This window comes from Mauremys reevesii, linkage group 4 (assembly GCF_016161935.1).
Source record: "Mauremys reevesii isolate NIE-2019 linkage group 4, ASM1616193v1, whole genome shotgun sequence".
In the NCBI taxonomy this organism is placed as follows: Eukaryota; Metazoa; Chordata; order Testudines; family Geoemydidae; genus Mauremys; species Mauremys reevesii.
This window is the reverse complement of record NC_052626.1, coordinates 62568659-62590176: the sequence shown is the minus strand read 5'-3', so window position 1 is coordinate 62590176 and position 21518 is coordinate 62568659. Positions and strand designations below refer to the sequence as shown.

Below are 21518 nucleotides of genomic sequence, written 5' to 3'. Positions count from 1 at the left end.
GGGTTTCGTGAATTGTACAGAGGGCTGGTTAGGGGAGGGGGTCGTTGCCCAGCGCCCACCTCCTATCTGCTGCCCCCCGGACTCCTGCCCCATCCACATACCCTTGCTCCCTGTCCCCTGACCGCCCCTGGACCCACGCTGCCCCATCCAACCCCTCCTCTTATTCCTGATGGCCCCCCTGGGACTCCTACCCCATCCAACCACCCCTTCTCCCTGTCCCCTGACTGCCTCCAGAACCTCTGCTCCCCCATCCAAGCCCCCCCCTCCTTCTTGACTGGGGGCAGGGGTCCCAGGAGGGGGCATTCAATCCCGTTCCCCCTGGTCACGCCGACCCCTATCCACACCCCCGCACCCTGAGCACCATCCCCGAACTCCCCTGCCCCAGGCCCCACTCCCCAGCGGGGGAGCTCGAGGACCAGATTAAACTGGCTAGAGGGCTGGATGTGGCCCGCGGGCTGTAGTTTGCCCACCCCTGGGCTAAAGTCTGGAGGAAGAAAGCCCTGTTATAGCACATCTTATAAGATCTGTAAGAGCAGAGCTTCTCTCGTGCAGGCCTTCTATTTAAACAGTTGGTACTCATTCAAATAAAACCTTGGGCAATCGCCCCAACCAACACACACTGGGGGTGGGCAGGGTGGGAAAAAGCATTGTGATAGAAAGTGTTTATGGAAGTCCAGCTAATATCCAAACCCAATATTATCCTTTATAATATTTAGATTTTTATAAAGTCTAGAAATAAATATTCAGTATGATTTCCCCATTCCCATATTATCCTTTATTCACGCACATCACCTGGTACATACTGCCCTCACAATCCTTAACTTTGGGCTGAGTTCAGATTCAACTGCTGAACTGTTCACCCAGCTCCGTTATTTACTTTCCCGTTAACAGACTGTAGGGCTGTTCCTTGGCTTGTAGGCTAGGGCAGTGGGGACAGAAAGGGAATGCTTGTAACAGAAGTAATCACACTCATTCAAGTTGGTTCTGCCCAAGGTAGTTTGCACACAATGTCCTAAACATACATTTTAGTCCTTTTCATTTTGCATAGATTCATCAATGCTCTTTGATCGAGCTGATTCAGGGCTCCTCCCTCTCTGAAATGCCCTATTTGCTGAACAGTCAAAATAGCAGTGATTTGCAGACACTTAGAAAACTGCCTGAAATTTAAAAACTAGAAATTCTTGGGTTTAAGTCTCTTCCACAGCCTAATGGAGGACTTTATTGCATGGGTGTAAGGGAGGGCAGAATTTAGCTCACTGCCTGCAGAATCCTGTTTGCCAAAATGAAACCAGCCTTGGCAGGACAGCGATGAGCCTTTTCCATTGGATATGATCGCATTACTATTACTTTTGCCAGCTACTGACCAGAGAAGAGCTTGTCAAATCTAAATTAAATCAATCTTTTAAAAGAAAATGTTAAGAAAGATTAGCCTGGGGCTGCTATAGTTCTGCCTACGTTATTTCAAACTAGTCAGATTAAAGAGAGAAATTTAAGTCCTTCAAAACCATTTCCTTTCAACTTTCCATCCAGTTCTTTGAAGACACAGTTTCTCCTCTCACTTGATGTGAATTTCCCAGTCAGCACCAACATTTAATAATAGTTTTTCCAGTGTCAACATGGAGGTCTTGGCATCATATGTGAAAACCACTTCTTTGTCTTTCCCATCTGAATTGCAATAGGACAAGAGAGAGTTTATGACGCACTCTAAGAAAACCTCTTCTGAACAAAGTTATACATGATTGCCTTATTTCTCTCCCTCTTATTGGGTCAGATTATCTCCTCTGTTAGGCCTGGAGGTGATAAAAGGAGAGCAATTACTGGCTAAATCTCCAGTATGCTCATAAGGGTGCATCAGAGTCTATGGTATCACTTCTTCCTTTACTCCAACTCTGCAAACATGTGCTTGGGGCTCCATGTTTTTTTGGGGGAAGCTACCATTCTGAACCCTTATCTTCTCTTATATCCAAGGATTTTCCTGCAGAAATTACAGAAGTGAATGCTTGTTTCTGCATTAACTGTCACTTTTTGTGCCTTAGCAGGGGTAGAGACAGGTGCAGGCAGGCACAATGACATTATGATTCCCAAAGGGGAAAGGGAGGCCTGGAGGGACAGGTCCTCTGTGCAAATTTTGCTAGCTTTCCCTAGGCAGGTCCTTGTAGAGTTTAGTGGGTTCTGCACTGTCAGAAACTGTGAACCCTACTGTGTGAGCGAGAGAATAGAAACTTTTGTTCTTGCCTGCAAATTTCCTTTCTTGGACCAGTCTGACCCACCCTATTTGGGGGTCTAAGAGTGTTATTATTAAGCTGTATCTCCAACTGCATGCTCTGTAAAACAAGGTTATCTAAATTTGTTAATCCTGAAGTATGGCAATTGTCACTGTTGACCAAAGTGTTTCTTGGGCTCTGGAAGTTATCACACTGGTGGGCCCTTCAGTGGGAGCAGCCAACCACCTTGTCCCCGGTCTCCAATAGCAGCAAGGTATCTTCCTATGGAGACACTGATGCCTAAGTTTCAGTGCAGTTCCCTAGTGGGCAGGTATAACGAAAAATGATCACTCCCACTACATGACAGGCACTACCTGGTCCTCACACGAAAAGGAGTTAACTCCAGCCTCCATTTCACTTTTCCTTGCACAGATGCTCAGTAGAAGGAATGCTGGAGAGGCAGAAGGGGGAGAATGTCTGGGGCAAGGCAGGACTCCCTCCCTGGGCTCGGAGAGCTAAGTTGATCCCCAGGCTGAGGTAGCTTTGTTACCTTGTTTTGCTTTGTGTTTATCAAGACTTTCTCCTAATGAATGAACCTTACAGCCATTTGCTGTGGTTTCTGCCCAGTCAAGCCACCAATTTACACACTAGTTGCAACAACTGGTGCTTTAGTCGACACCTTCAGTAGAGGGGCCAAGGATTAACTAGGCTTGCAAACTGAACTACCCTCTTATCCACAGTGATGGTCCCGCAAGAACAGGGTGGGATATACTGGAGGGACAGCACTGGGAAGCTTGTACTATTGCTCCCCATGCTTATAGTTTTCTTTTCAGTGTTGTCATCTGCCACCTTTAATTAGTGCTACCATTATAGTAAGATTTTAAAAAACGGAAGTGAAGTATAAAATACTTGCCTCTCTTACCCTGGAGACTGACTGTCACAGATGTGGGTTGCTTTTCAACTCCCAGAATTAGTACCCGTTCAACTACACATTTTGTGTGGTACTGCCCAATTTCATCAGCACAGCTGAAAAAGAAAACACAAAGTCTCAGACACAGTAGTTTCTACCTGTGGTTGGAGAGCCAACCCAGGCATAAAACTTGGAGGGACAAACCACTACTACAGTCGCTTATTTCAGGATCCAAAACTCAGTTTATTTTCCCTAGCATACTTTTTCTTGAGGGAGGTGTGATATTTTTTCCCCTCCATCACCAACTGCTTAATGGGTGCATAAGTGGGTTTCACAAGCTCCTGGTTACCTGGATAGCATCTGAAAATGATTTAAATAGATACAAATGGTGAAGGGCCTGTCTGTGTGATTCAGTCGTGCCTGTACTGAGGGGACTGATCTGTGTTTCAGTCATGTTACCCAAGCCATTCTATAATCCTGCTTTAAGGTAAGTTTCGTAGTACAGATGATCTCTAACTCACACTTAAGAGCTGAAGGAGCAAGAAAAAAACCTGTAGGTTAATGATGATGCTACATATCCATCTGGAGAACAAATTTTGTTACAGTAGTTGGTGGAAGTCTGGGAGTGACATATTTGATACATTTGCCTACTTACAAGCAGCTGTGGATGTTTTTGGTATTTAGCATGCCTGACTACCCTCTTTGTTTTTCTATGCTACTATTCTCTTGCCATACATTTTCTGATTATGTTTCAACATTTCCTTCCTTGGCTTCATTGCTAATAAGTATTTGTCCCCGCATTATTTGTAATCTCAGAACATAGTCTTTATTGATATGGTTACCCCAACGCTATCCATAAAATGATTGTATCCCCTACGTGTCTTCCCTTTGCAAAACTCTAAATTTGGCTTCCTCAGTCTTTCCCATATACCTTCTTATCTAATCCTTGGATCCCTGTTGCTGCCCTTTGTTATATTTAATTTAGTAAATCTGTAGCCTTCTGAAACAGTGTGAACCAGAGCTGCACTCAGTATTCCAGGTCTGACTGTGTATGTAGATTACCTCCTCTCCAATTTTGCATGTGAAACACTCTATCTCTGGGGGTTCTTGAGCAATGGACAAGAATAACACTTACACATTTGTTGCTAAGTAAAGTGCATTATAAAAGGGACTTCCTTTTATGGATTTTACCTGCAACAGCTGCCATTACCTGGAAGAGAAAACATTCTTGTGGAAAGTGAATTTCCTGTGCAGGAATTGCTTCTTATGAAGGTACTGAAATGAATGCCCATCATCTAGATAGAGCTCACCTACTGCAAAGTCCTATGGGACACATCAGATGTAGAACAAAGTTAACAGAAGCCTGAGTGTTGGACAATGAAACTGAAAATAAGCATCACTATATGCTGAAGTTAACAGTTAGAAGCCACTAGAACTGTTATGATCTCTGGTAGGTTAAAACACTCCCTTGAAGAACAATCCGGCATTACTAAAAGAACATTCTGGATGTGATGGTTTTGTAAATTCATTGTGGTGTCTGTGCAGTACTTTCCGCTGTTGGGTTGTATTTAAAAAGACAGTTGCTAAATTCATTCTCTCTGGGTCTGAAGAGGAAGTTTGTGGCCTGAAGCAATCCACCACTCCTCTCCTTTCTCCAAGCTGCTGGAGGGTGGCTGACAAGGAGAGGAAGGGCAAGAGGAAGGTCAGGAAATGCTCTACTTGTGTAGAAATCCTAGTCACATGTTGAACAAACAGTTTGTGTGCTCTGGCATGAATCCCAGCACAAAGAGTGGAGCCCAGGCAAGTGAGAAGAGGGCCAAGTTTCTCCACAGCAATCTGGAGGAGACTGACTCTTCTTCTAGCTGGCATGTAGGCAAGCACTGTACTGTGCTGGTTGAACAGGCAGAAGGAGACCTCCTGTTCCCTATAAAACAGGTCCTACTGCTAGAGGGCAAAGAGGAGCAGGGACATGATGAGACCAAGAGAGACAGGACAGGTGTATAAACTAAATGTAATCCCAGAGTACCTTGGAGTCCAGAGCAACACGGAGTTCGTAAGAAATATCTGTCATCCATTCAGTGGATCTTCCTACTGTGGTCTTAAGGGGCACCACACTCCCCCCTCGCTGGAACACTGGAATCTGCCAATAACAAAGCCAGGGTAGAAGAATTCAAGTGTGGAAATCTTAGTGCTATTCTCTGATCATTTAATTTTAGTTTATTGGGGGAAAAATTGCAGCTGTTTCTTATCACCCATAGGACACTTCAGCAGACAGCACGTTGATGAATAAACTCTATTCTGCTTACAAGTCATCTTCCCACATGCTTTTCCTGTCTCAAAATCATCCCAACAACATTTGCTGAGATTGCCCACCCTGTACGGTGTCTGTCTTTTCAAACAATAGCATATATTGGGGGCCATGGTGTAACTGGGTCCATCTGAATAAAGGACATGGGATACTGACAAAGACGGTCCATTGCCCTCCTCTGGTACAACAGTTGCTAGAACTTACATGGATAATGGGCACTGAGAGTCCAGTGCTGATGTTCATGTAGTGCTTGAACAGTACGAAGTTCCACCTAGAAATGTGAGGGTGTCCAAGTGAACCCCTCCTTCACTACAAACACTGTTGAAATACTTTCTGCACTTTCAGCATTTCTACTAAATACTCCCTCTAAGTGGGAGGTGATTTGGAGGTGAAAGAGGGTTAACTGTGGAGTTCTCTTCTGACATAATTAGCCCCTTCTTTGTCTATCTGAGCCTGCCGTGCTCATATTAGCACTTTGCTGTTTCTTAGTTTGAACCATGTTGCCTAGAGCTAAGACAGCATCTTTTTTTTTCTCCACAGAAGCTATTTTAATTCTCCTTGCAGGACTGCAGCCTAATGTCACTATTCAGATTTATGAGTGTTTGAGAGAAAATCTATTTTAATCTGTCAAGCCAATAAAAGCAATGTTACAGAACAAAAACCTACGCTTTCCAGTGTTACTGGGATCTTTAGAGTTCCTGGATAGTCCAGTCGTCTAAATCTTCTGAAGTCATACCACACCTACATCAGGGGAAAAGGCAGAAGAAACAAACATAAGATATATATTATGGAAAGATCTGATACCTCTGCAGGGGCATTTGTTTTGTGAATTCATCGCTGGCTGTCACTGTCTTTTACTGCATTCTTGTGATACAAGGAATAGCATTTAGTGTGCTGAGTCCAAAGACCTTTCTGAGAGACTTAGTAAATGTGCATTGATACCAGGGCCGCCCAGAGGATTCCGGGGGCCCGGGGTCTTCGGCAGCGGGGGGCCCTTCCGTTCCGGGACCCGCCGCCGAAGTGCCCCGAAGACCCGCGGCGGCCCCCCCCGCCGCCGCCGCCGCTGAATTACCGCCGAAGCGGGACTCACTGCCGAAGTGCAGCCCAGTCTTCGGCGGTAATTCGGCGGAGGGGGGCCCCCGCCGAGGGTCTTCAGGGCACTTCGGCGGCGGGTCCCAGAAGGGAAGGGCCCCCGCCGCCGAATTACCGCCGAAGACCGAGCTGAACTCAGCGGCGGGTCCCGCTCCATCTTCGGCGGTAATTCGCCAGCGGGGGGTCCTTCCGCCCCGGAGTGGAAGGACCCGCCGCCGGCGAAGACCGGGAGCAGAAGAAGCTCCTGCGCCCAGCCCTGCAAGAGTTTTCCGGGCCCCCCGGAGCGAGTGAAGGACCTCGCTCCAGGGGCCCCGAAAAACTCTGGTGGGGGCCCCTGTGGAGTTCGGGGCCTGGGGCAAATTGCCCCTCTTGCCCCCCCCTCTGGGCAGCCTTGATTGATACACAAAATGGAGAATGACCTTTTCTAGAAGTTGCATTTGCTCTAATAGGCTGCAGGTGCTAAGCAACAGTGTCATTCACAAAATGATGAAACTTTTAAAAAATACTTTATGAGAAACAAATCCAGTGTAAGCACATTTGTACCTTTAAAATAATCTAAGTTTTCCACAGGCCTCCAACTTGTGTTCTGAGGTATGTGCTATGGACCAAACCTCTTTAGTACACACTGCTAGATTGTTTTGGCTTTCGGGCCTTTGCAATGAGTATAAGAGACAACAGGAACACATGGTCTAGTTCTCATGAATTTTCAGTCTTTTTATGTTAAGTAAAAGGGCTTTTCAGTTCAGTGTTTAGTACATGTGAAGGGTTAAATTTAGGCTGGTCTGACAACTGAAACCTTCTCATGCACGAAAAGCCAAATGCATTGCTAGGCACCCACAACAGCATGTGATTTTCACATTGTCCTTGAGAGATCATGCCCCCAGTGTAAGGTTATTCAGTTTTGCATGTTGTCTGAGAAAATGCTGTAAACTGTACAAAGCAGGTCAATGTGGACTTTTCTCTATTATCTGGGAACTAAAATAAGGCAAACAAAATAACTACAACCTGGACGTCACATTTGACTGAATTTATTGGGATATTCCAAAGCATGCTGCAAGAGCAGCTCATTGAAAATGACCATACAAAGCACCCTGTGCCTCTGCACCATAGTCCCTGACAGGATTAGCTGTTACAGCCATAGCAGGCAGTGAATTCCTATACAACTCTTAACTAAAAAAAAAAAAAGTGTTTGTCAGAGCTTCCTGGGAGAGACCCTAAGCAATCTTTCCCATATTTCTATACTCTGACTTATCTCAAGCACAATTATCAAAGAACTCCTAGTTCCTGAGACATTTTGAGGAGAGCCACAAGCTTTTACTTGACCTTTCATACTCAAGGCTATTCAATCCTCTCCTTTTCTACCTGTCTTCCCATTCATCTGCCTCCAAAATTAGATCTCAAGCTCCTACTCAGTGCAATGATTTGCATTCGTCAGAGCGGATTCCCATGACATGTGGGAAATCTAGTTACTTGAGATACTGAGAAAATTTTAGTCAACACTTAGCCATGGAAGCTGAAGAAATCTCTCTTCCCAAAGTACCACCTCCACAACCTCTGATTCTGAAGTCTTCTATGCAGAAGCACATTGCACTGCCATCATGTGGATGAACAACTTTCTCTTCAGAGAGGCACTGACTTTTTATAAGTGTATGAGAGAGTTTGCTGTGCTTAACTGGGGCACCTAATCACAGAACAACAGTCTGCACTGCAGCACTTGCATTGTTATTACTTAGACTGAGGTAGTGGCCAAAATGTGTTAGTTGCTGAAATTACAATACCAGCTCTGAAGAGCATTCAGTGTTGGGTAAAAAGAATATAACATACAAGCAAAGTGATCACAGTGACAGGCACACAGCAAGATTATAAGAAAAAAGTGTTTAAGTTCCTTTCCTTGCATACTTCCTCTACCATCCATCCCCCATGTCTTTTCCCCCAGGTTCAACTCAAATGTCCTTCCTATCCTCCGTCCCAACATTTGACCCCTTCCTGCAACATAAATGAGAAATTAACCCTAGGAAAAGAAAATTAAATAAATAAGCAGACAAGTTCATCCAAAGCCCAAGATTTGGTGGTGAGGGGAGACTTCAACTATCCAGATATATGTTGGGAAAATAACACAGTAGAGCACAGACTATCCAATAAGTTCTTGGACTGCATTGCAGACAACTTTTTACTTCCGAAGGCTGAAAAAGCTACTAGGGGGGAAGCTGTTCTAGATTTGATTTTAACAAATAGGGAGGAACTCGTTGAGAATTTGAAAGTGGAAGGCAGCTTGGATGAAAGTGATCATGAAATCAACGAGTTCACAATTCTAAGGAAGGGTAGAAGGGAGTACAGCAAAATAGAGACAATGGATTTCAGGAAGGCGGATTTTGGTAAGCTCAGAGAGTTGATTGGTAAGGTCCCATGGGAATCTAGATTGAGGGGAAAAACAACTGAGGAGAGTTGGCAGTATTTCAAAGGGACACTATTAAGTGCCCAAAAGCAAGCTATTCCGCTGGGTAGGAAAGATAGAAAATGTGGCAAAAGACCAGCTTGGCTTAACGACGAGATCTTGCATGATCTAAAAAATAAAAAGAAGTCATATAAAAAATGGAAACTAGGACAAATTACAAAGGATGAACATAGGCAAACAACACAGGAACACATAGGGCAAGATTAGAAAGGCAAAGGCACATAAGGAGCTCAAACTAACTACAGGAATAAAGGGAAATGAGAAGACTTTTTATCAATACATTAGAAGCAAGAGGAAGACCAAGGATAGGGTAGGCCCACTGCTCAGCGAGGAGGGAGAAACAGTAACAGGAAACGTGGAAATGGCAGAGATGCTCAATGACTTCTTTGTTTCGGTCTTCACCGAGAAGTCTGAAGGAATACCTAACATTGTGAATGCTAATGGAAAGGGGGTAGGTTTGGAAGATAAAATAAAAAAAGAACAAGTTAAAAATCACTTAGAAAAGTTAGATGCCTGCAAGTCACCAGGGCCTGATGAAATGCATCCTAGAATACTCAAGGAGCTAATAGAAGAGGTATCTGAGCCTCTAGCTATTATCTTTGGAAAATCATGGGAGACAGGAGAGATTCCAGAAGAGTGGAAAAGAGAAAATATAGTGCCCATCTATAAAAAGGGAAATTAAAAACTACCCAGGGAACTACAGACCAGTTAGTTTAACCTCTGTGCCAAGGAAGATAATGGAGCAAGTAATTAAGGAAATCATCTGCAAACACTTAGAAGGTGGTAAGGTGATAGGGAATAGCCAGCATGGATTTGTAAAGAACAAATCATGTCAAACCAATCTGATAGCTTTCTTTGATAGGATAACGAGCCTTGTGGATAAGGGAGAAGCGGTGGATGTGGTATACCTAGACTTTAGTAAGGCATTTGATACGATCTTGCATGATATTCTTATCAATAAACTAGGCAAATACAACTTAGATGGGGCTACTATAAGGTGGGTGTATAACTGGCTGGATAACCGTACTCAGAGAGTAGTTATTAATGGTTCCCAATCCTGCTAGAAAGGTATAACAAGTGGGGTTCCGCAGGGATCTGTTTTGGGACCGGCTCTGTTCAATATCTTCATCAACGACTTAGATATTGGCATAGAAAGTACACTTATTAAGTTTGCAGATAATACCAAACTGGGAGGGATTGCAACTGCTTTGGAGGACAGGGTCATAATTCAAAATGATCTGGACAACTTGGAGACATGGTCTGAGGTAAACAGGATGAAGTTTAATAAAGACAAATGCAAAGTGCTCCACTTAGGAAGGAACAATCAATTTCACACATACAGAATAGGAAGAGACTGTCTAGGAAGGAGAACGGCAGAAAGGGATCTAGGGGTTATAGTGGACCACAAGCTAAATATGAGTCAACAATGTGATGCTGTTGCAAAAAAAGCAAACATGATTCTGGGATGCATTAACAGGTGTGTTGTGAGCCAGACACGAGAAGTTATTCTTCCGCTCTACTCTGCGCTGGTCAGGCCTCAGCTGGAATATATTGTCCAGTTCTGGGCAGCGCATTTCAAGAAAGATGTGGAGAAATTGGAGAGGGTCCAGAGAAGAGCAACAAGAATGATTAAAGGTCTAGAGAACATGACCTATGAAGGAAGGCTGAAAGAATTGGTTTTGTTTAGTTTCGAAAAGAGAAGACTGAGAGGGGACATGATAGCAGTTTTCAGGTATCTAAAAGGGTGTCATAAGGAGGAGGGAGAAAACTTGTTCATCTTAGCCTCTAAGGATAGAACAAGAAGCAATGGGCTTAAACTGCAGCAAGGGAGGTTTAGGTTGGACATTAGGAAAAAGTTCCTAACTGTCAGGGTGGTTATACACTGGAATAAACTGCCTAAGGAGGTTGCGGAATCTCCATCTCTGGAGATATTTAAGAGTAGGTTAGATAAATGGCTATCAGAGATGGTCTAGACAGTATTTGGTCCTGCCATGAGGGCAGGGGACTGGACTCGATGACCTCTCGAGGTCCCTTCCAGTCCTCGAATCAATCTATGAAATTTAAGTCAGCTAGTATGTTGCAGAGGTGTAGGATAAGTATAAAATTAAAGAACTACATTTAGCTTAAGTTTGGTTAAGGAAATATATATTTGTTGTAAAGAAAGACCCAGACTAGCAAGAAGAAGGAAGGCCTTGAAAATAATAAGTAATAAGGCCAGAAGGAATGAAGTAGGGAGGATGTCTGGTTCAAAGAATAACTAATGAGATAAGGGGAAGTTTCTAAAAAGAGAGCCTCTGACAGAAAGGGATGACTGCAGATGGTTTTAAATAAAACAAAGAGAATCTGTCTTAAAATGAGCCAACATGGCCCTTCCCCAACTCACACACCAGTGTTAAAGCCTGTGTAAACCTAGGTGCAATGGGGAAACTGTTGGACAGCTAGAGGGAAGGGAGGAAAAGCCTTGGGAAGAAAGGAGGTGCTAAATCTTATCTGGATTAAGACTGGAAATAAGGTGAACTGTCTCAAATTGGTTTTTAGCTGAAGTCAGCAATTGGCAATGACATCACTTGTTTGTTAAAAGGGCATAAAAAGTAAACTCTTAAAGGATTCATTGCTAATACCTGCCTGACCATGTTGGAGCCAGCCAATATGGCTCTAAACACCCCTGGGTGTAGCCCATTTGTAAGTATCTTGATCAAATACTTATACATTTTTTGTTGCTGTTTGGATATAGTAAATTGCTTATTAGTTAGGGTTTGTAGGCATGTTTAGAGCAATTGTATAAGTATCATTTGGGCTTTGGATTTAATAAAGGAATTTCTGATTAAATTCATGTTTGGTGGTTTCCCATATTAATAATTCCAACAAGGTGTCATGGAAGGAGTGGGGCTTGAGGAGGGATTTCAATTAGAAGAGAGTAATAGCTTTGGGTGCTGGCCCAGGGAGGGTAGTCTATGTGTAGAAAGTACAGAGATTGCTGCGCAAGAGACAGACAAATGGGAAAGAGAGGCCTTGAGAAGGGGACTTGGGTTGCCGCTAGTAGCAATATCACTTATTGATTATGCTGGGATAGAAGAGGACTCACGAGAATGGAGTTAATGCACTTTCTTTGATTCAAACATCAGAGTGGGTTCTTAGTTACCCTTACCTCATCTGACCCAGGCAGTAAAACATTCACTGTAGTGGCCTCTTGTTCAATGACTGGATGCACCAGTAAAGCGTTTCCTGGAATAAAAGATACAAAAGGAAATGAGAAGATGCAGCATAGCCTGTGAATAGGGAATTGGACTGAGACTCAAGGAGACCTGGGCTCTATTCGTGACTCAGCTACTGGCCTGCTGGGTGACCTGGGGCAAGTCACTTCACCTCTCTGTGCCTCAGTTACCCCATCTGTAAAAAGGGGATGACACTGACCTCCTTTGTAAAGATAGAACTGTGAGATCTACTAATGAAAAGTGCTGTATAAGTTAATAATATCTAGCTCTTGTATAATTGTACTGCCTTTACCTAAAGATTCCATTGTGGGGCTAATATTTAAGGTTGAAGGCTACAGACTTATTGGATAAAATTTTCAAAAGCACCTAAGGGAATCAGATGTTCACATCTCTTTGAAATGCAATGGGAGTTAGGCAAGTGCCTAATTCATTTAGGTGCTTTTGAAAGTAGTACTCAGTGTCATAAGAACATAAGAAAGGCCGTACCGGGTCAGACCAAAGGTCCATCTAGCCCAGTATCTGTCTACCGACAGTGGCCAATGCCAGGTGCCCCTGAGGGAGTGAACCTAACAGGCAATGATCAAGTGATCTCTCTCCTGCCATCCATCTCCATTCTTACCCATCCTGGCTAATAGCCATTTATGGACTTATGAATTTATCCAGTCCCCTTTTAAACATTGTTATAGTCCTAGCCTTCACAACCTCCTCAGGTAAGGAATTCCACAAGTTGACTGTGCGCTGCATGAAGAAGAACTTCCTTTATTTGTTTTAAACCTGCTGCCTATTAATTTCTAGTTCTTGTATTATGGGAATAAGTAAATAACTTTTCCTTATCCACTTTCTCAACATCACTCATGATTTTATATACCTCTATCATGTCCCCCCTTAGTCTCCTCTTTTCCAAACTGAAGAGTCCTAGCCTCTTTAATCTTTCCTCATATGGGACCCTCTCTAAACCCCTAATCATTTTAGTTGCTCTTTTCTGAACCTTTTCTGGTGCTAGAATATCTTTTAGACCACATCTGTACACAGTATTCGGATGGTGGGTACCATGGGATTATATAAGGGCAATAATATATTCTCAGTCTTATTCTCTATCCCCTTTTAATGATTCCTAACATCCTGTTTGCTTTTACATCTTCAGAGAACTATCCACGATAACTCCAAGATCTTTATCATGTTGTATGTATAGTTGGGGTTATTTTTTCCAATGTGCATTACTTTACATTTATCCACATTAAATTTCATTTGCCATTTTGTTGCCCAATCACTTAGTTTTGTGAGATCTTTTGAAGTTCTTCACAATCTGCTTTGGTCTTAACTATCTTGAGTAGTTTAGTATCATCTGCAAACTTTTCTCCAGATCATTTATGAATAAATTGAATAGGATTGGCCTCTCCATTCTGAGAATTTACCATTAATTCCTACCCTTTGTTCCCTGTCCTTTAACCAGTTCTCAATCCATGAAAGGTCCTTTCTTTTATCCCATGACAGCTTAATTTACGTAAGAGCCTTTGGTGAGGCTTTCTGACCAAAAGGCTTTCTGGAAATCTAAGTACACAATGTCCACGGATCCCCTTGTCCACATGTTTGTTCAAAGAACTCTAATAGATTAGTAAGACACGATTTCCCTTTACAGAAACCATGTTGACTATTGCTCAAGAGTTTATGTTTTTCTATGTGTCTGACAATTTTATTCTTTACTATTGTTTCAACTAATTTAAATAATGGCGTTACATTAGCTAACTTCCAGTCATTGGGTACCGAAGCCGATTTAAGGGACAGGTTACAAACCTGTGAGAGTTATGACCATGCAATGTTAAACACCAGCATAGAATCCAAAACTATGGTGTGTTACCAATATGTTAACAATGGACTCCCACAAAAATGTTCCCTCTTCACAGGCGATAATATCCAGGGTCCTATGGGTTAATGTGCTTGCACACAGGACTGGTGAGGGACTGGAGAGTCTATTAATATATTTTCGTATTTAAAAAAAACAACACTTTCTTACAACCAGAAGCAAGGAAGAAGGAAACCTCATTTGGCAAACAAACTCCTTTTCAATGCACTTCATTGGAAATGTTTACACTTTTTTCTGAAAAATATATTGAGTAGGTTGATTGCATAGTGCAGTGTTCAAAGATGTGTAACTGACAAGGGTGTGTGGGAGAAAAGTTTCTGAAGTTCTAACACTTGGAACATTCAAAAAGGCTAAAAATTTGCTCTTAAAGATGTATTTTTCTAGCTCTAGAGGTTACTCAAACCTAGCAGGGATGATTTATTAGAATCCACAGAGAAGGTGAATTCCATCAGAGGCACTGAAATCACTCCACCCTCTCCATCAGCTCTGGATAATTAGTTATTAGATGCTGTCACACCTGATGCAGGTTGTGGTTTTAGATGCTGGAACTAAGTTCCATCTCTGCCATATGGAAATGAGAGCCAAGATTTTCAAAACCAACTAATGATGAGTGCCTCAATTTTTTCACCTCAACGTGAGACATCTTTAAAGGAATCTGATTTTCAGAAGTGTTGAGCATTCATCCTCTGAAAATCAGGCCTCTTTAAAATATCTCTCACTTTTAAAAATCTTGGCCAGGGTTTTCATACTTTTTGCTACTATAATATGCAGAAGTGCTTAACTTTGAAACTTAAACACCAGCTGATGTCTGGATTTAGGAAATGGTTTACTTACCCAGCATGTATTCGTCTTCCACACCAAAAGTTTCTTGTTCCTTGGGGAACTCTACCCAGAGAGGCCTGTAGAAAGCAAGGTGGAGTCTTGTCCGTTTCTTCTTTTCCATTGGACACCTCTGTGACTCAGCTGGAGTTCACAGGCTCCCCACCATTTTCTACATTCCCACTCTCCTACAAGGCCCATTTTATGACTACCGCCATCCAACCAAGGAAGACTGGACACATTTCTCATCTGTCCCTTTAAATGCCACTTCTTATACAATCATTGTTTCCCAGCTGAACGAGAGTTAAGGCAATTCCCAGTGTATCTACTGCAAGCAAAAAGCTGGTCTAACCCAGCCTCCTCCGCAGGCTCTTGCAGGCCAGATCACAGTATTTGGGCTACTCAGTGTGTGTGCTCAGTCTAACTACTGTTTGTTTTTCTTTTTGCTCTGGTTTTGGCATGTGTCTCTGTTTTGCCCTTGGCAACCCTGGGAATCCCCCCCTTTCCTGATGAACTCATATAGCATCGAGCTTTCTTCTAGCAGAGGGGAGATGGATAGGACTTTCCTTCAGAGACCATCAGCATTGCTCCTACACTGGCTCGTTTCTGAGGGACAGTCTCTTTTCTTCTCAGCAGCTGACTGTGCTGATTTGACAGCAATCCTGGGTCCTGTTGGTCAGGGACTGAGAAACCTGACTCAGAAGATGAATTGCATAGTAATGTGGTACGCTAATCATGTGGTCACTGCATAGGCCTTCTTTTGCTTATTTATAATTCCAAATGTTGCGATAACAATAGCTCTTTCTAGTTAGAGACAAGAACTGGAGCAATTCTGTGCATTCCCTCACAAACAATGCCTGCCTGACCTGCTTACTAATAGGCATACTGTTGAATGCCGCAACACTACTGTTTATTGGCAAAAAGAAGGGGAGTACTTGCAGATTTTACATTCTGCTTGCCTTCATAAACCAGTGAAGAAAATACCACACTTCCTTTTTTAGTTTCTGAATTTGCCACAATGCTAGCTATAACCATGGCAGTATTTATTACTGTATATAGTCAACATGGGCCTGATTTTTAGAAAGGTAGAAGCCTAGGGGATGGTTAGGTGCTAGACAGTATATACAAATGGGACATTTGTACATGCAAAGGGCCAGACAGATGCCCTCACTGGCTCTTGCAGTGCCTGCATGCACAAATCAGGTTCACAACTGAGTGCATCCCAGAGCTTCTGCCCTATTAAAAGTTAGGCCTTATCTTTAAATGCTTTTGCATTACAACTAGTGAAGAGAAATTTGAAAAAAGGACAGCAATTCTAGTGCCATTTGTAAGAGACAAAAATACAAGAGAGATTAGTAATATTGATCTTCTACTGATGTGACTGTTGCACCAGCTCCACGGAGACCTCTCATTATAGATTGGAAAGTAGCACAATGGAAGCTAGTTTACTAATTTAATGTTTGTATTACATTACTAAAGGAAAAATGATTATAGGAAATGTGGCATGGCATATACCTCATACTTGAATTATCTATATGAAATGAACTCTGGGAAAGGTAACCCAGTTGGCCCAGTTTCTTCAGATGAACCAAAAGCATTTACCGGAGAGAGAGAAAAGGCAGACTTTGAAACTTTCAGGTCAGCTTAGGGATCCACTGGCAGTATTTAGATATGGATGAGAATAGTGATAACATTCTTCTTGGGGGTCTACTGTTTTTTAGAAATTTATCTAAGACTGTATGTGGTAATGGTTTATTTAACTGATGTGCTCAATTGCTCTCTTTTAGAAAACAAATGTATATATTATTTGCTTTTAAAAATTCAAACTGAAAGTCACAAAAGTAAAGAAGAGTAATTTAATTTTCCCCCCGAAACATCCATCTTGACACAAGTATAAAATTTCCTGGCTCATAAGAGGGGCCTTTATATAAAGAGCAATACAAGTAGTTTTAATGTAGCCCCTTATGATCTTACCTCATGACTGGTTCAGCAGTGGTGTGTGCCCGGTAGAACAGTGAATACAAGTAGGGCAGAAGGGTGTAGCGCTCTCTAATGGCTTCCCTGATGATCCGTGTGTTCTCATCCCCAAATAGCCATGGTTCACGTCGTTTGCTTTCGATATTGGCATGGCCTCTGAAGAATGGTTGGTATGCACCAGCCTGATACCAGCGAACAAGTAGCTCTGGTTCTGGGTCCCCAATAAACCCGCCCACATCAGCTAAAATTTAAAGAGACATGTTAATTGGTTTATGAAAGTGTTCTGCAAAAACATGAATTTCTCTTATTACAAATACATTAATGTAATATGGTACCTCCTGTCCTGCTGAAAGGCAGCTGCTTGGCTATACAAAGTGAAAAAAATTATCGGACTCTCATTTGATGATGAAACAGGTTGATAGCATTTAGAGACACAGTGAGTGGTTTTCCTGGTCACAGGGGAAAATTATACTGATGCTCATGGAAGACAACTCCAAGCTGTCAGTTCAAAGGACTCACATGCTACCAAAGATGCATATGCCAAAGGAAGGAGAGAAGAATGCTACTGGGAGCTGTAAATGGACTAAATATAGGAAACTGTTTTGAAACAGATTGGAGTGTAGGAAAGAAGTGGGTTGTTCTGGTGGCTGTGTGTTTAAATCTTGAGAGTCAAGCTCAGTAAGTCTGGTGGCCTACATTTAGTGAAGAATCCAGTTAAACTCCTTACCTCCACAGAATGAAATTCCTGCAATGCTGATTGTGAGCAACATTGGAATGGAGATTTTTAAGTAACTCCACTCTGCTACGTTGTCTCCTGTCCATACTGCACCTGGAAATACCAGTAGCATGGTTTCAAGTTTACACACTGAATTCAGGTCCCTAGGTCAATTTATACTTGCAATTAGGGGGAAAAGAAAGAAGAAAGTGGCAAGCTAATAAATTTGCTTCAAGTACTCTGCTGAATTTAAATCGGTATTCTATATTGTTTAACAGTGTGATTAAAACTGCAATTAATCACAACTTTTTTTTAATCTTGTGATTAATTGCAATTATTTTTAATTGTTTGACAGCCCTAGTACCAGGCCTAGCATGCATAAATAAATAAAACAAACCATTACAGAAAAACATGATTTCATGAAGCTTGTCCATGCTTACCATACTTCTGTGATCCGGCAAAGAAAGATCGTGTGAGGACAAATGGCCTCTTCTGTCCCCCAGAGCGTTTGATAAGTCCTTCTGCAGTTGCCATTTGCTGCAAAGCATAAGAATAACTGACAAGGAGATAACCTAATTACAAACAGTATATACCATACTCCTGTTGTAGACAATTAAAGGCAGGAACAATATGAAATATATGTCTAGAAATAATAGTAATTATTATTAGTTAAGTACTCACAGTTTCTTGGAAGACACTAGAACAGGGAAAAATATAGAAATACTAACATTGCATATGTAATAGATTGATGTCCTTACACTGTTGCAGTAGAAAGATATGCATGAGTGCTATCACTGTTACAGGTCTTATCATGGAGAAGCTGATTCCAAAATACTGGCACCTAGTACAACAGGGCCCCAATCTTGATAGGACCATCTGGGCGCTACCATAGTACATATAATAAAAACCATAATCATCCAGGACAGAGTATCTCTGGCAGTAGATTTTTGTCTTTAGGTGCCCTACCTGGTAAAAGCCATAGAGATTGTGAACCTCCCGGTGCTCCCAGTTGCCATGGTGGACAGCATCTCTCTGCATGGTTAGTTCTGCCCCTTTGAAGACTGAAGGCTCATTCATATCATTCCATACAAACAGGATGTCAGTAGAGCCCTGTGATACAAAGTGGCATTTAGGGTACATTTAAGTCATTAGGTTAATCCAATGTTACCTGAACTGCAGTGGTGGGTGGTGCTAGTGTAGGGGATGCACAGGAAGAGAAGCAACAGAACAGTGGCACTGCAAATATGCTCCCATGGCTCCAGGTAAAACTGAGGGTGACTTATGGAAAGCTGTCTGTCTTCCCTCTCTTCTCTCCTGACAGCCCCTAATTCATCTGGCCACAGGAGCAGCTTATGTGTACAGGGTTGCAGTCCAAAAGCTTATTTGAGCTTTTCAGCTCTCACAGCACTCAGCTGAAATGGCCCTGTGGGCCGAGTGCCCATACATGTGCAACCAATAGATGCCTCAAGCCTCACAGCAAGCAGAATGTTTTCTTGTGAGTGATGGTGGGAAGGAGGCAGGAGAGCATAAAAGTTAATAAGAGAATTTTAAAATATTAAAAAGCTCAGAGGAAAACTGCAGAAAAGGACAGGAAAAAGAAACTGGGGAGGAAAAGTTGCCTTGGGACATGAAGTGAGGGGCCATAAGTAGCATGAGTTTACCTGCCCCTTGCAAAGTGGGGTTCCAACAAAAAAATGATTGGGAGCTGGGCAGTGTTTCAGTGACACACACGTCTAATATTGAGTACAGCCTGGAAGGGGCTAGGAGTGATGCGACTATAGGCTATGAACAGCCAGTACTTCCACACTATTCTCCTCGCGTAAAGGACTCATTGTGGGGGAGGATGACTTGAGAGTAACTGTGAGCTCCTCAGAGGCAGCACTCTCACATCGTTTCCTATGTGGACTCCTATTGAGAGAAGCTGGGAATGGGACAGCTGCATTAGATGACATGGTGGTAAAATGCCTATTCCCTGTCCACACCAAAGTCTCCACTGTTGCTATCATGGGGGGAATTGCATCAGTGGTGAATTAGGCTCCTATTTTTCTTAGTGTTGACAAGGCCACGGTGAGGTTCCTGCTGCAGTCTATATGGTTACCACTATACTCCGGATATTTGCCTCTACAGTCTAATGACCATCTATAAATACAAAGCCCCACTGCCTTACTTATCTAGTAGTTTATCTCCTCCGATTATCTCTTCCCCATTTCCCAGTTTTTTATGTGCTCTGTAGGATCCAAAGAGAAGAAACACAAACCTTGTATGATTTGAAGGCAAACTGATCTGCATACCATTCTCGGACTTCAGGATTGGTAAAATCCAGGTAAGAAGAGGAACCTGCAGGTGTGGACCATCAGTTTTATTTTAACTTTTATAGCATCTATAGCCTTGGCATTCAAGCACTGTGACATATTGATACAATGATCTCCACAATGGGTAGCACCGCGACTTCTGCCTTTGCTGTAACCTTAATACATAACCAAAAATGCCAGGAACAAAAACCTAAGCAAAGTGTAACCAAGTGCTAAACTAAAGTAGTACACCTTACACTGTGATCTGAAGACCACTATGCTTGGGTTGTGGTGGGCTAAGTTCCATACCATTTAAAGATAGTGACCAGCATTTTGAATGGCACCCAGAGGCAACCTGAAAGCCAATGAAGGAATCGAAGCCTTGATGTTACAGGGAGTGTCACTCAGGAGGTGGGTAACTGTATTCTGCAATGGCTGTACTACGTTCATTACATAGTATAGAGCCACAGTGATTTAAACATTGTACACAGACAGCTGATTTGCTGTCAGTTTATGCCCCTGCTGGAACCCCATTGAGCCTTATATATTTCCTTGTTTACAGAGATGTCTACTCTCCATGCACTAGTAATGCAGTATTCACCAACAGCGTAGTGGAGTTTTGGAAGTGCAGGCACTCCCAAGTATAGTCAGGAATGAAACAAAATGCATCTATATACTTATTTCAGAGCCGCACCCATGTCACGACTCCCTGTTGTTTGTTGCTAGGTTGTCAGGCTTGAAGCTAGAATTTTAAGACTGGCAACTTCTACAAAAATCATGTTTTCTGGAATTAGATGGATATTTTAAAATATAAAATTGGGGCTTGTCAGTCTTAATGGTGTCCAAATCCTATTAACTCTTATCTCACTTTCCCTTTTCCCTTCTCAGAATTTCCCCCCTCCATCTGATCTAACCCTTTTCCAATTTTGCTGTTCCCACCTTTGCTGAAAAGGATCTTTATGGTACTGTTTCAACGCCATGGCCACTGTCTCTCCCTGCATGGTCTCACAAACTTTAAATGGAAAGGATTCCTCTAGCCACACTATACAGTGAAGAATATAAGCCCCACTCCATGAAGTTTGAAGTGTTTTCAAAGGGGTGTCTCAGGCCCCACTAGGGAGAAAGTGTAAATGAAACCCTTGTTCACTGTTACAACATTAAACAGTGAAGTGTGGTCTTGGGTTTTATGTTATCACTGGCTTACTCCCATTGTAACAATCACCATTAAAAATCCAAGAAGGAACAGCAATCTCCTCTCATTAAAATTAACACAGTTCAGTGATTTCAACTATGAACAATTCCTCCTATTTCTAGAATCTTTAAGCTTGTTGTTATACCAACAAGTGACTTCAGCAGGAACCTTGAAGACCTCTTATTACAGTTCTTTTAACAATCCAATTTGTACCAGTCTATTTGACTCAACCTTTGCTTACTTTTATAAACAATTTCATGTAACAGGCTGAGTAGGAGTTATGTAACATTGGACAACTTAGAGTACTGATCTTTCACAAGTTCAGTAACCTTACGGTCAGGGCCAGCTCCAGGCACCAGCATTCCAAGCAGGTGCTTGGGGCGGCAATCTGCAAGGGGCGGCAGTCCATGTGTTTTTGCCCCCAAGCAGTGCGACAAATTGCCGCTGCGGACGGCGGGGGCAGTCCGTGTGCTGTT

General features: G+C 42.5%; 1 protein-coding gene across 11 annotated transcripts in view; it reads right to left on the bottom strand.

The window, feature by feature from the left end:
- Positions 1–760: 760 nt before the first annotated feature.
- Positions 761–21518, bottom strand: part of GANC (glucosidase alpha, neutral C) — a 50600-nt gene continuing 29842 nt past the window's right edge. For 7 of the 11 annotated variants that reach the window (XM_039534673.1, XM_039534674.1, XM_039534670.1 and 4 more), the window contains 12 exons: positions 19817–19896; positions 18526–18669; positions 18000–18096; positions 17572–17673; positions 16842–17085; positions 14883–14947; positions 12118–12194; positions 6089–6163; positions 5141–5254; positions 4325–4437; positions 3118–3230; positions 761–1665 (listed from right to left, as the gene is read on the bottom strand). In XM_039534673.1, the coding sequence (XP_039390607.1) occupies positions 1556–1665; positions 3118–3230; positions 4325–4437; positions 5141–5254; positions 6089–6163; positions 12118–12194; positions 14883–14947; positions 16842–17085; positions 17572–17673; positions 18000–18096; positions 18526–18669; positions 19817–19896 (1334 nt within the window). In that variant the 3' untranslated portion in view covers positions 761–1555. Of the gene's footprint in view, positions 1666–3117; positions 3231–4324; positions 4438–5140; positions 5255–6088; positions 6164–12117; positions 12195–14882; positions 14948–16841; positions 17086–17571; positions 17674–17999; positions 18116–18525; positions 18670–19816; positions 19897–21518 lie in introns of those variants that run through there. The other 4 variants (XM_039534671.1, XM_039534672.1, XM_039534680.1 and 1 more) reach the window with 4 other exon arrangements.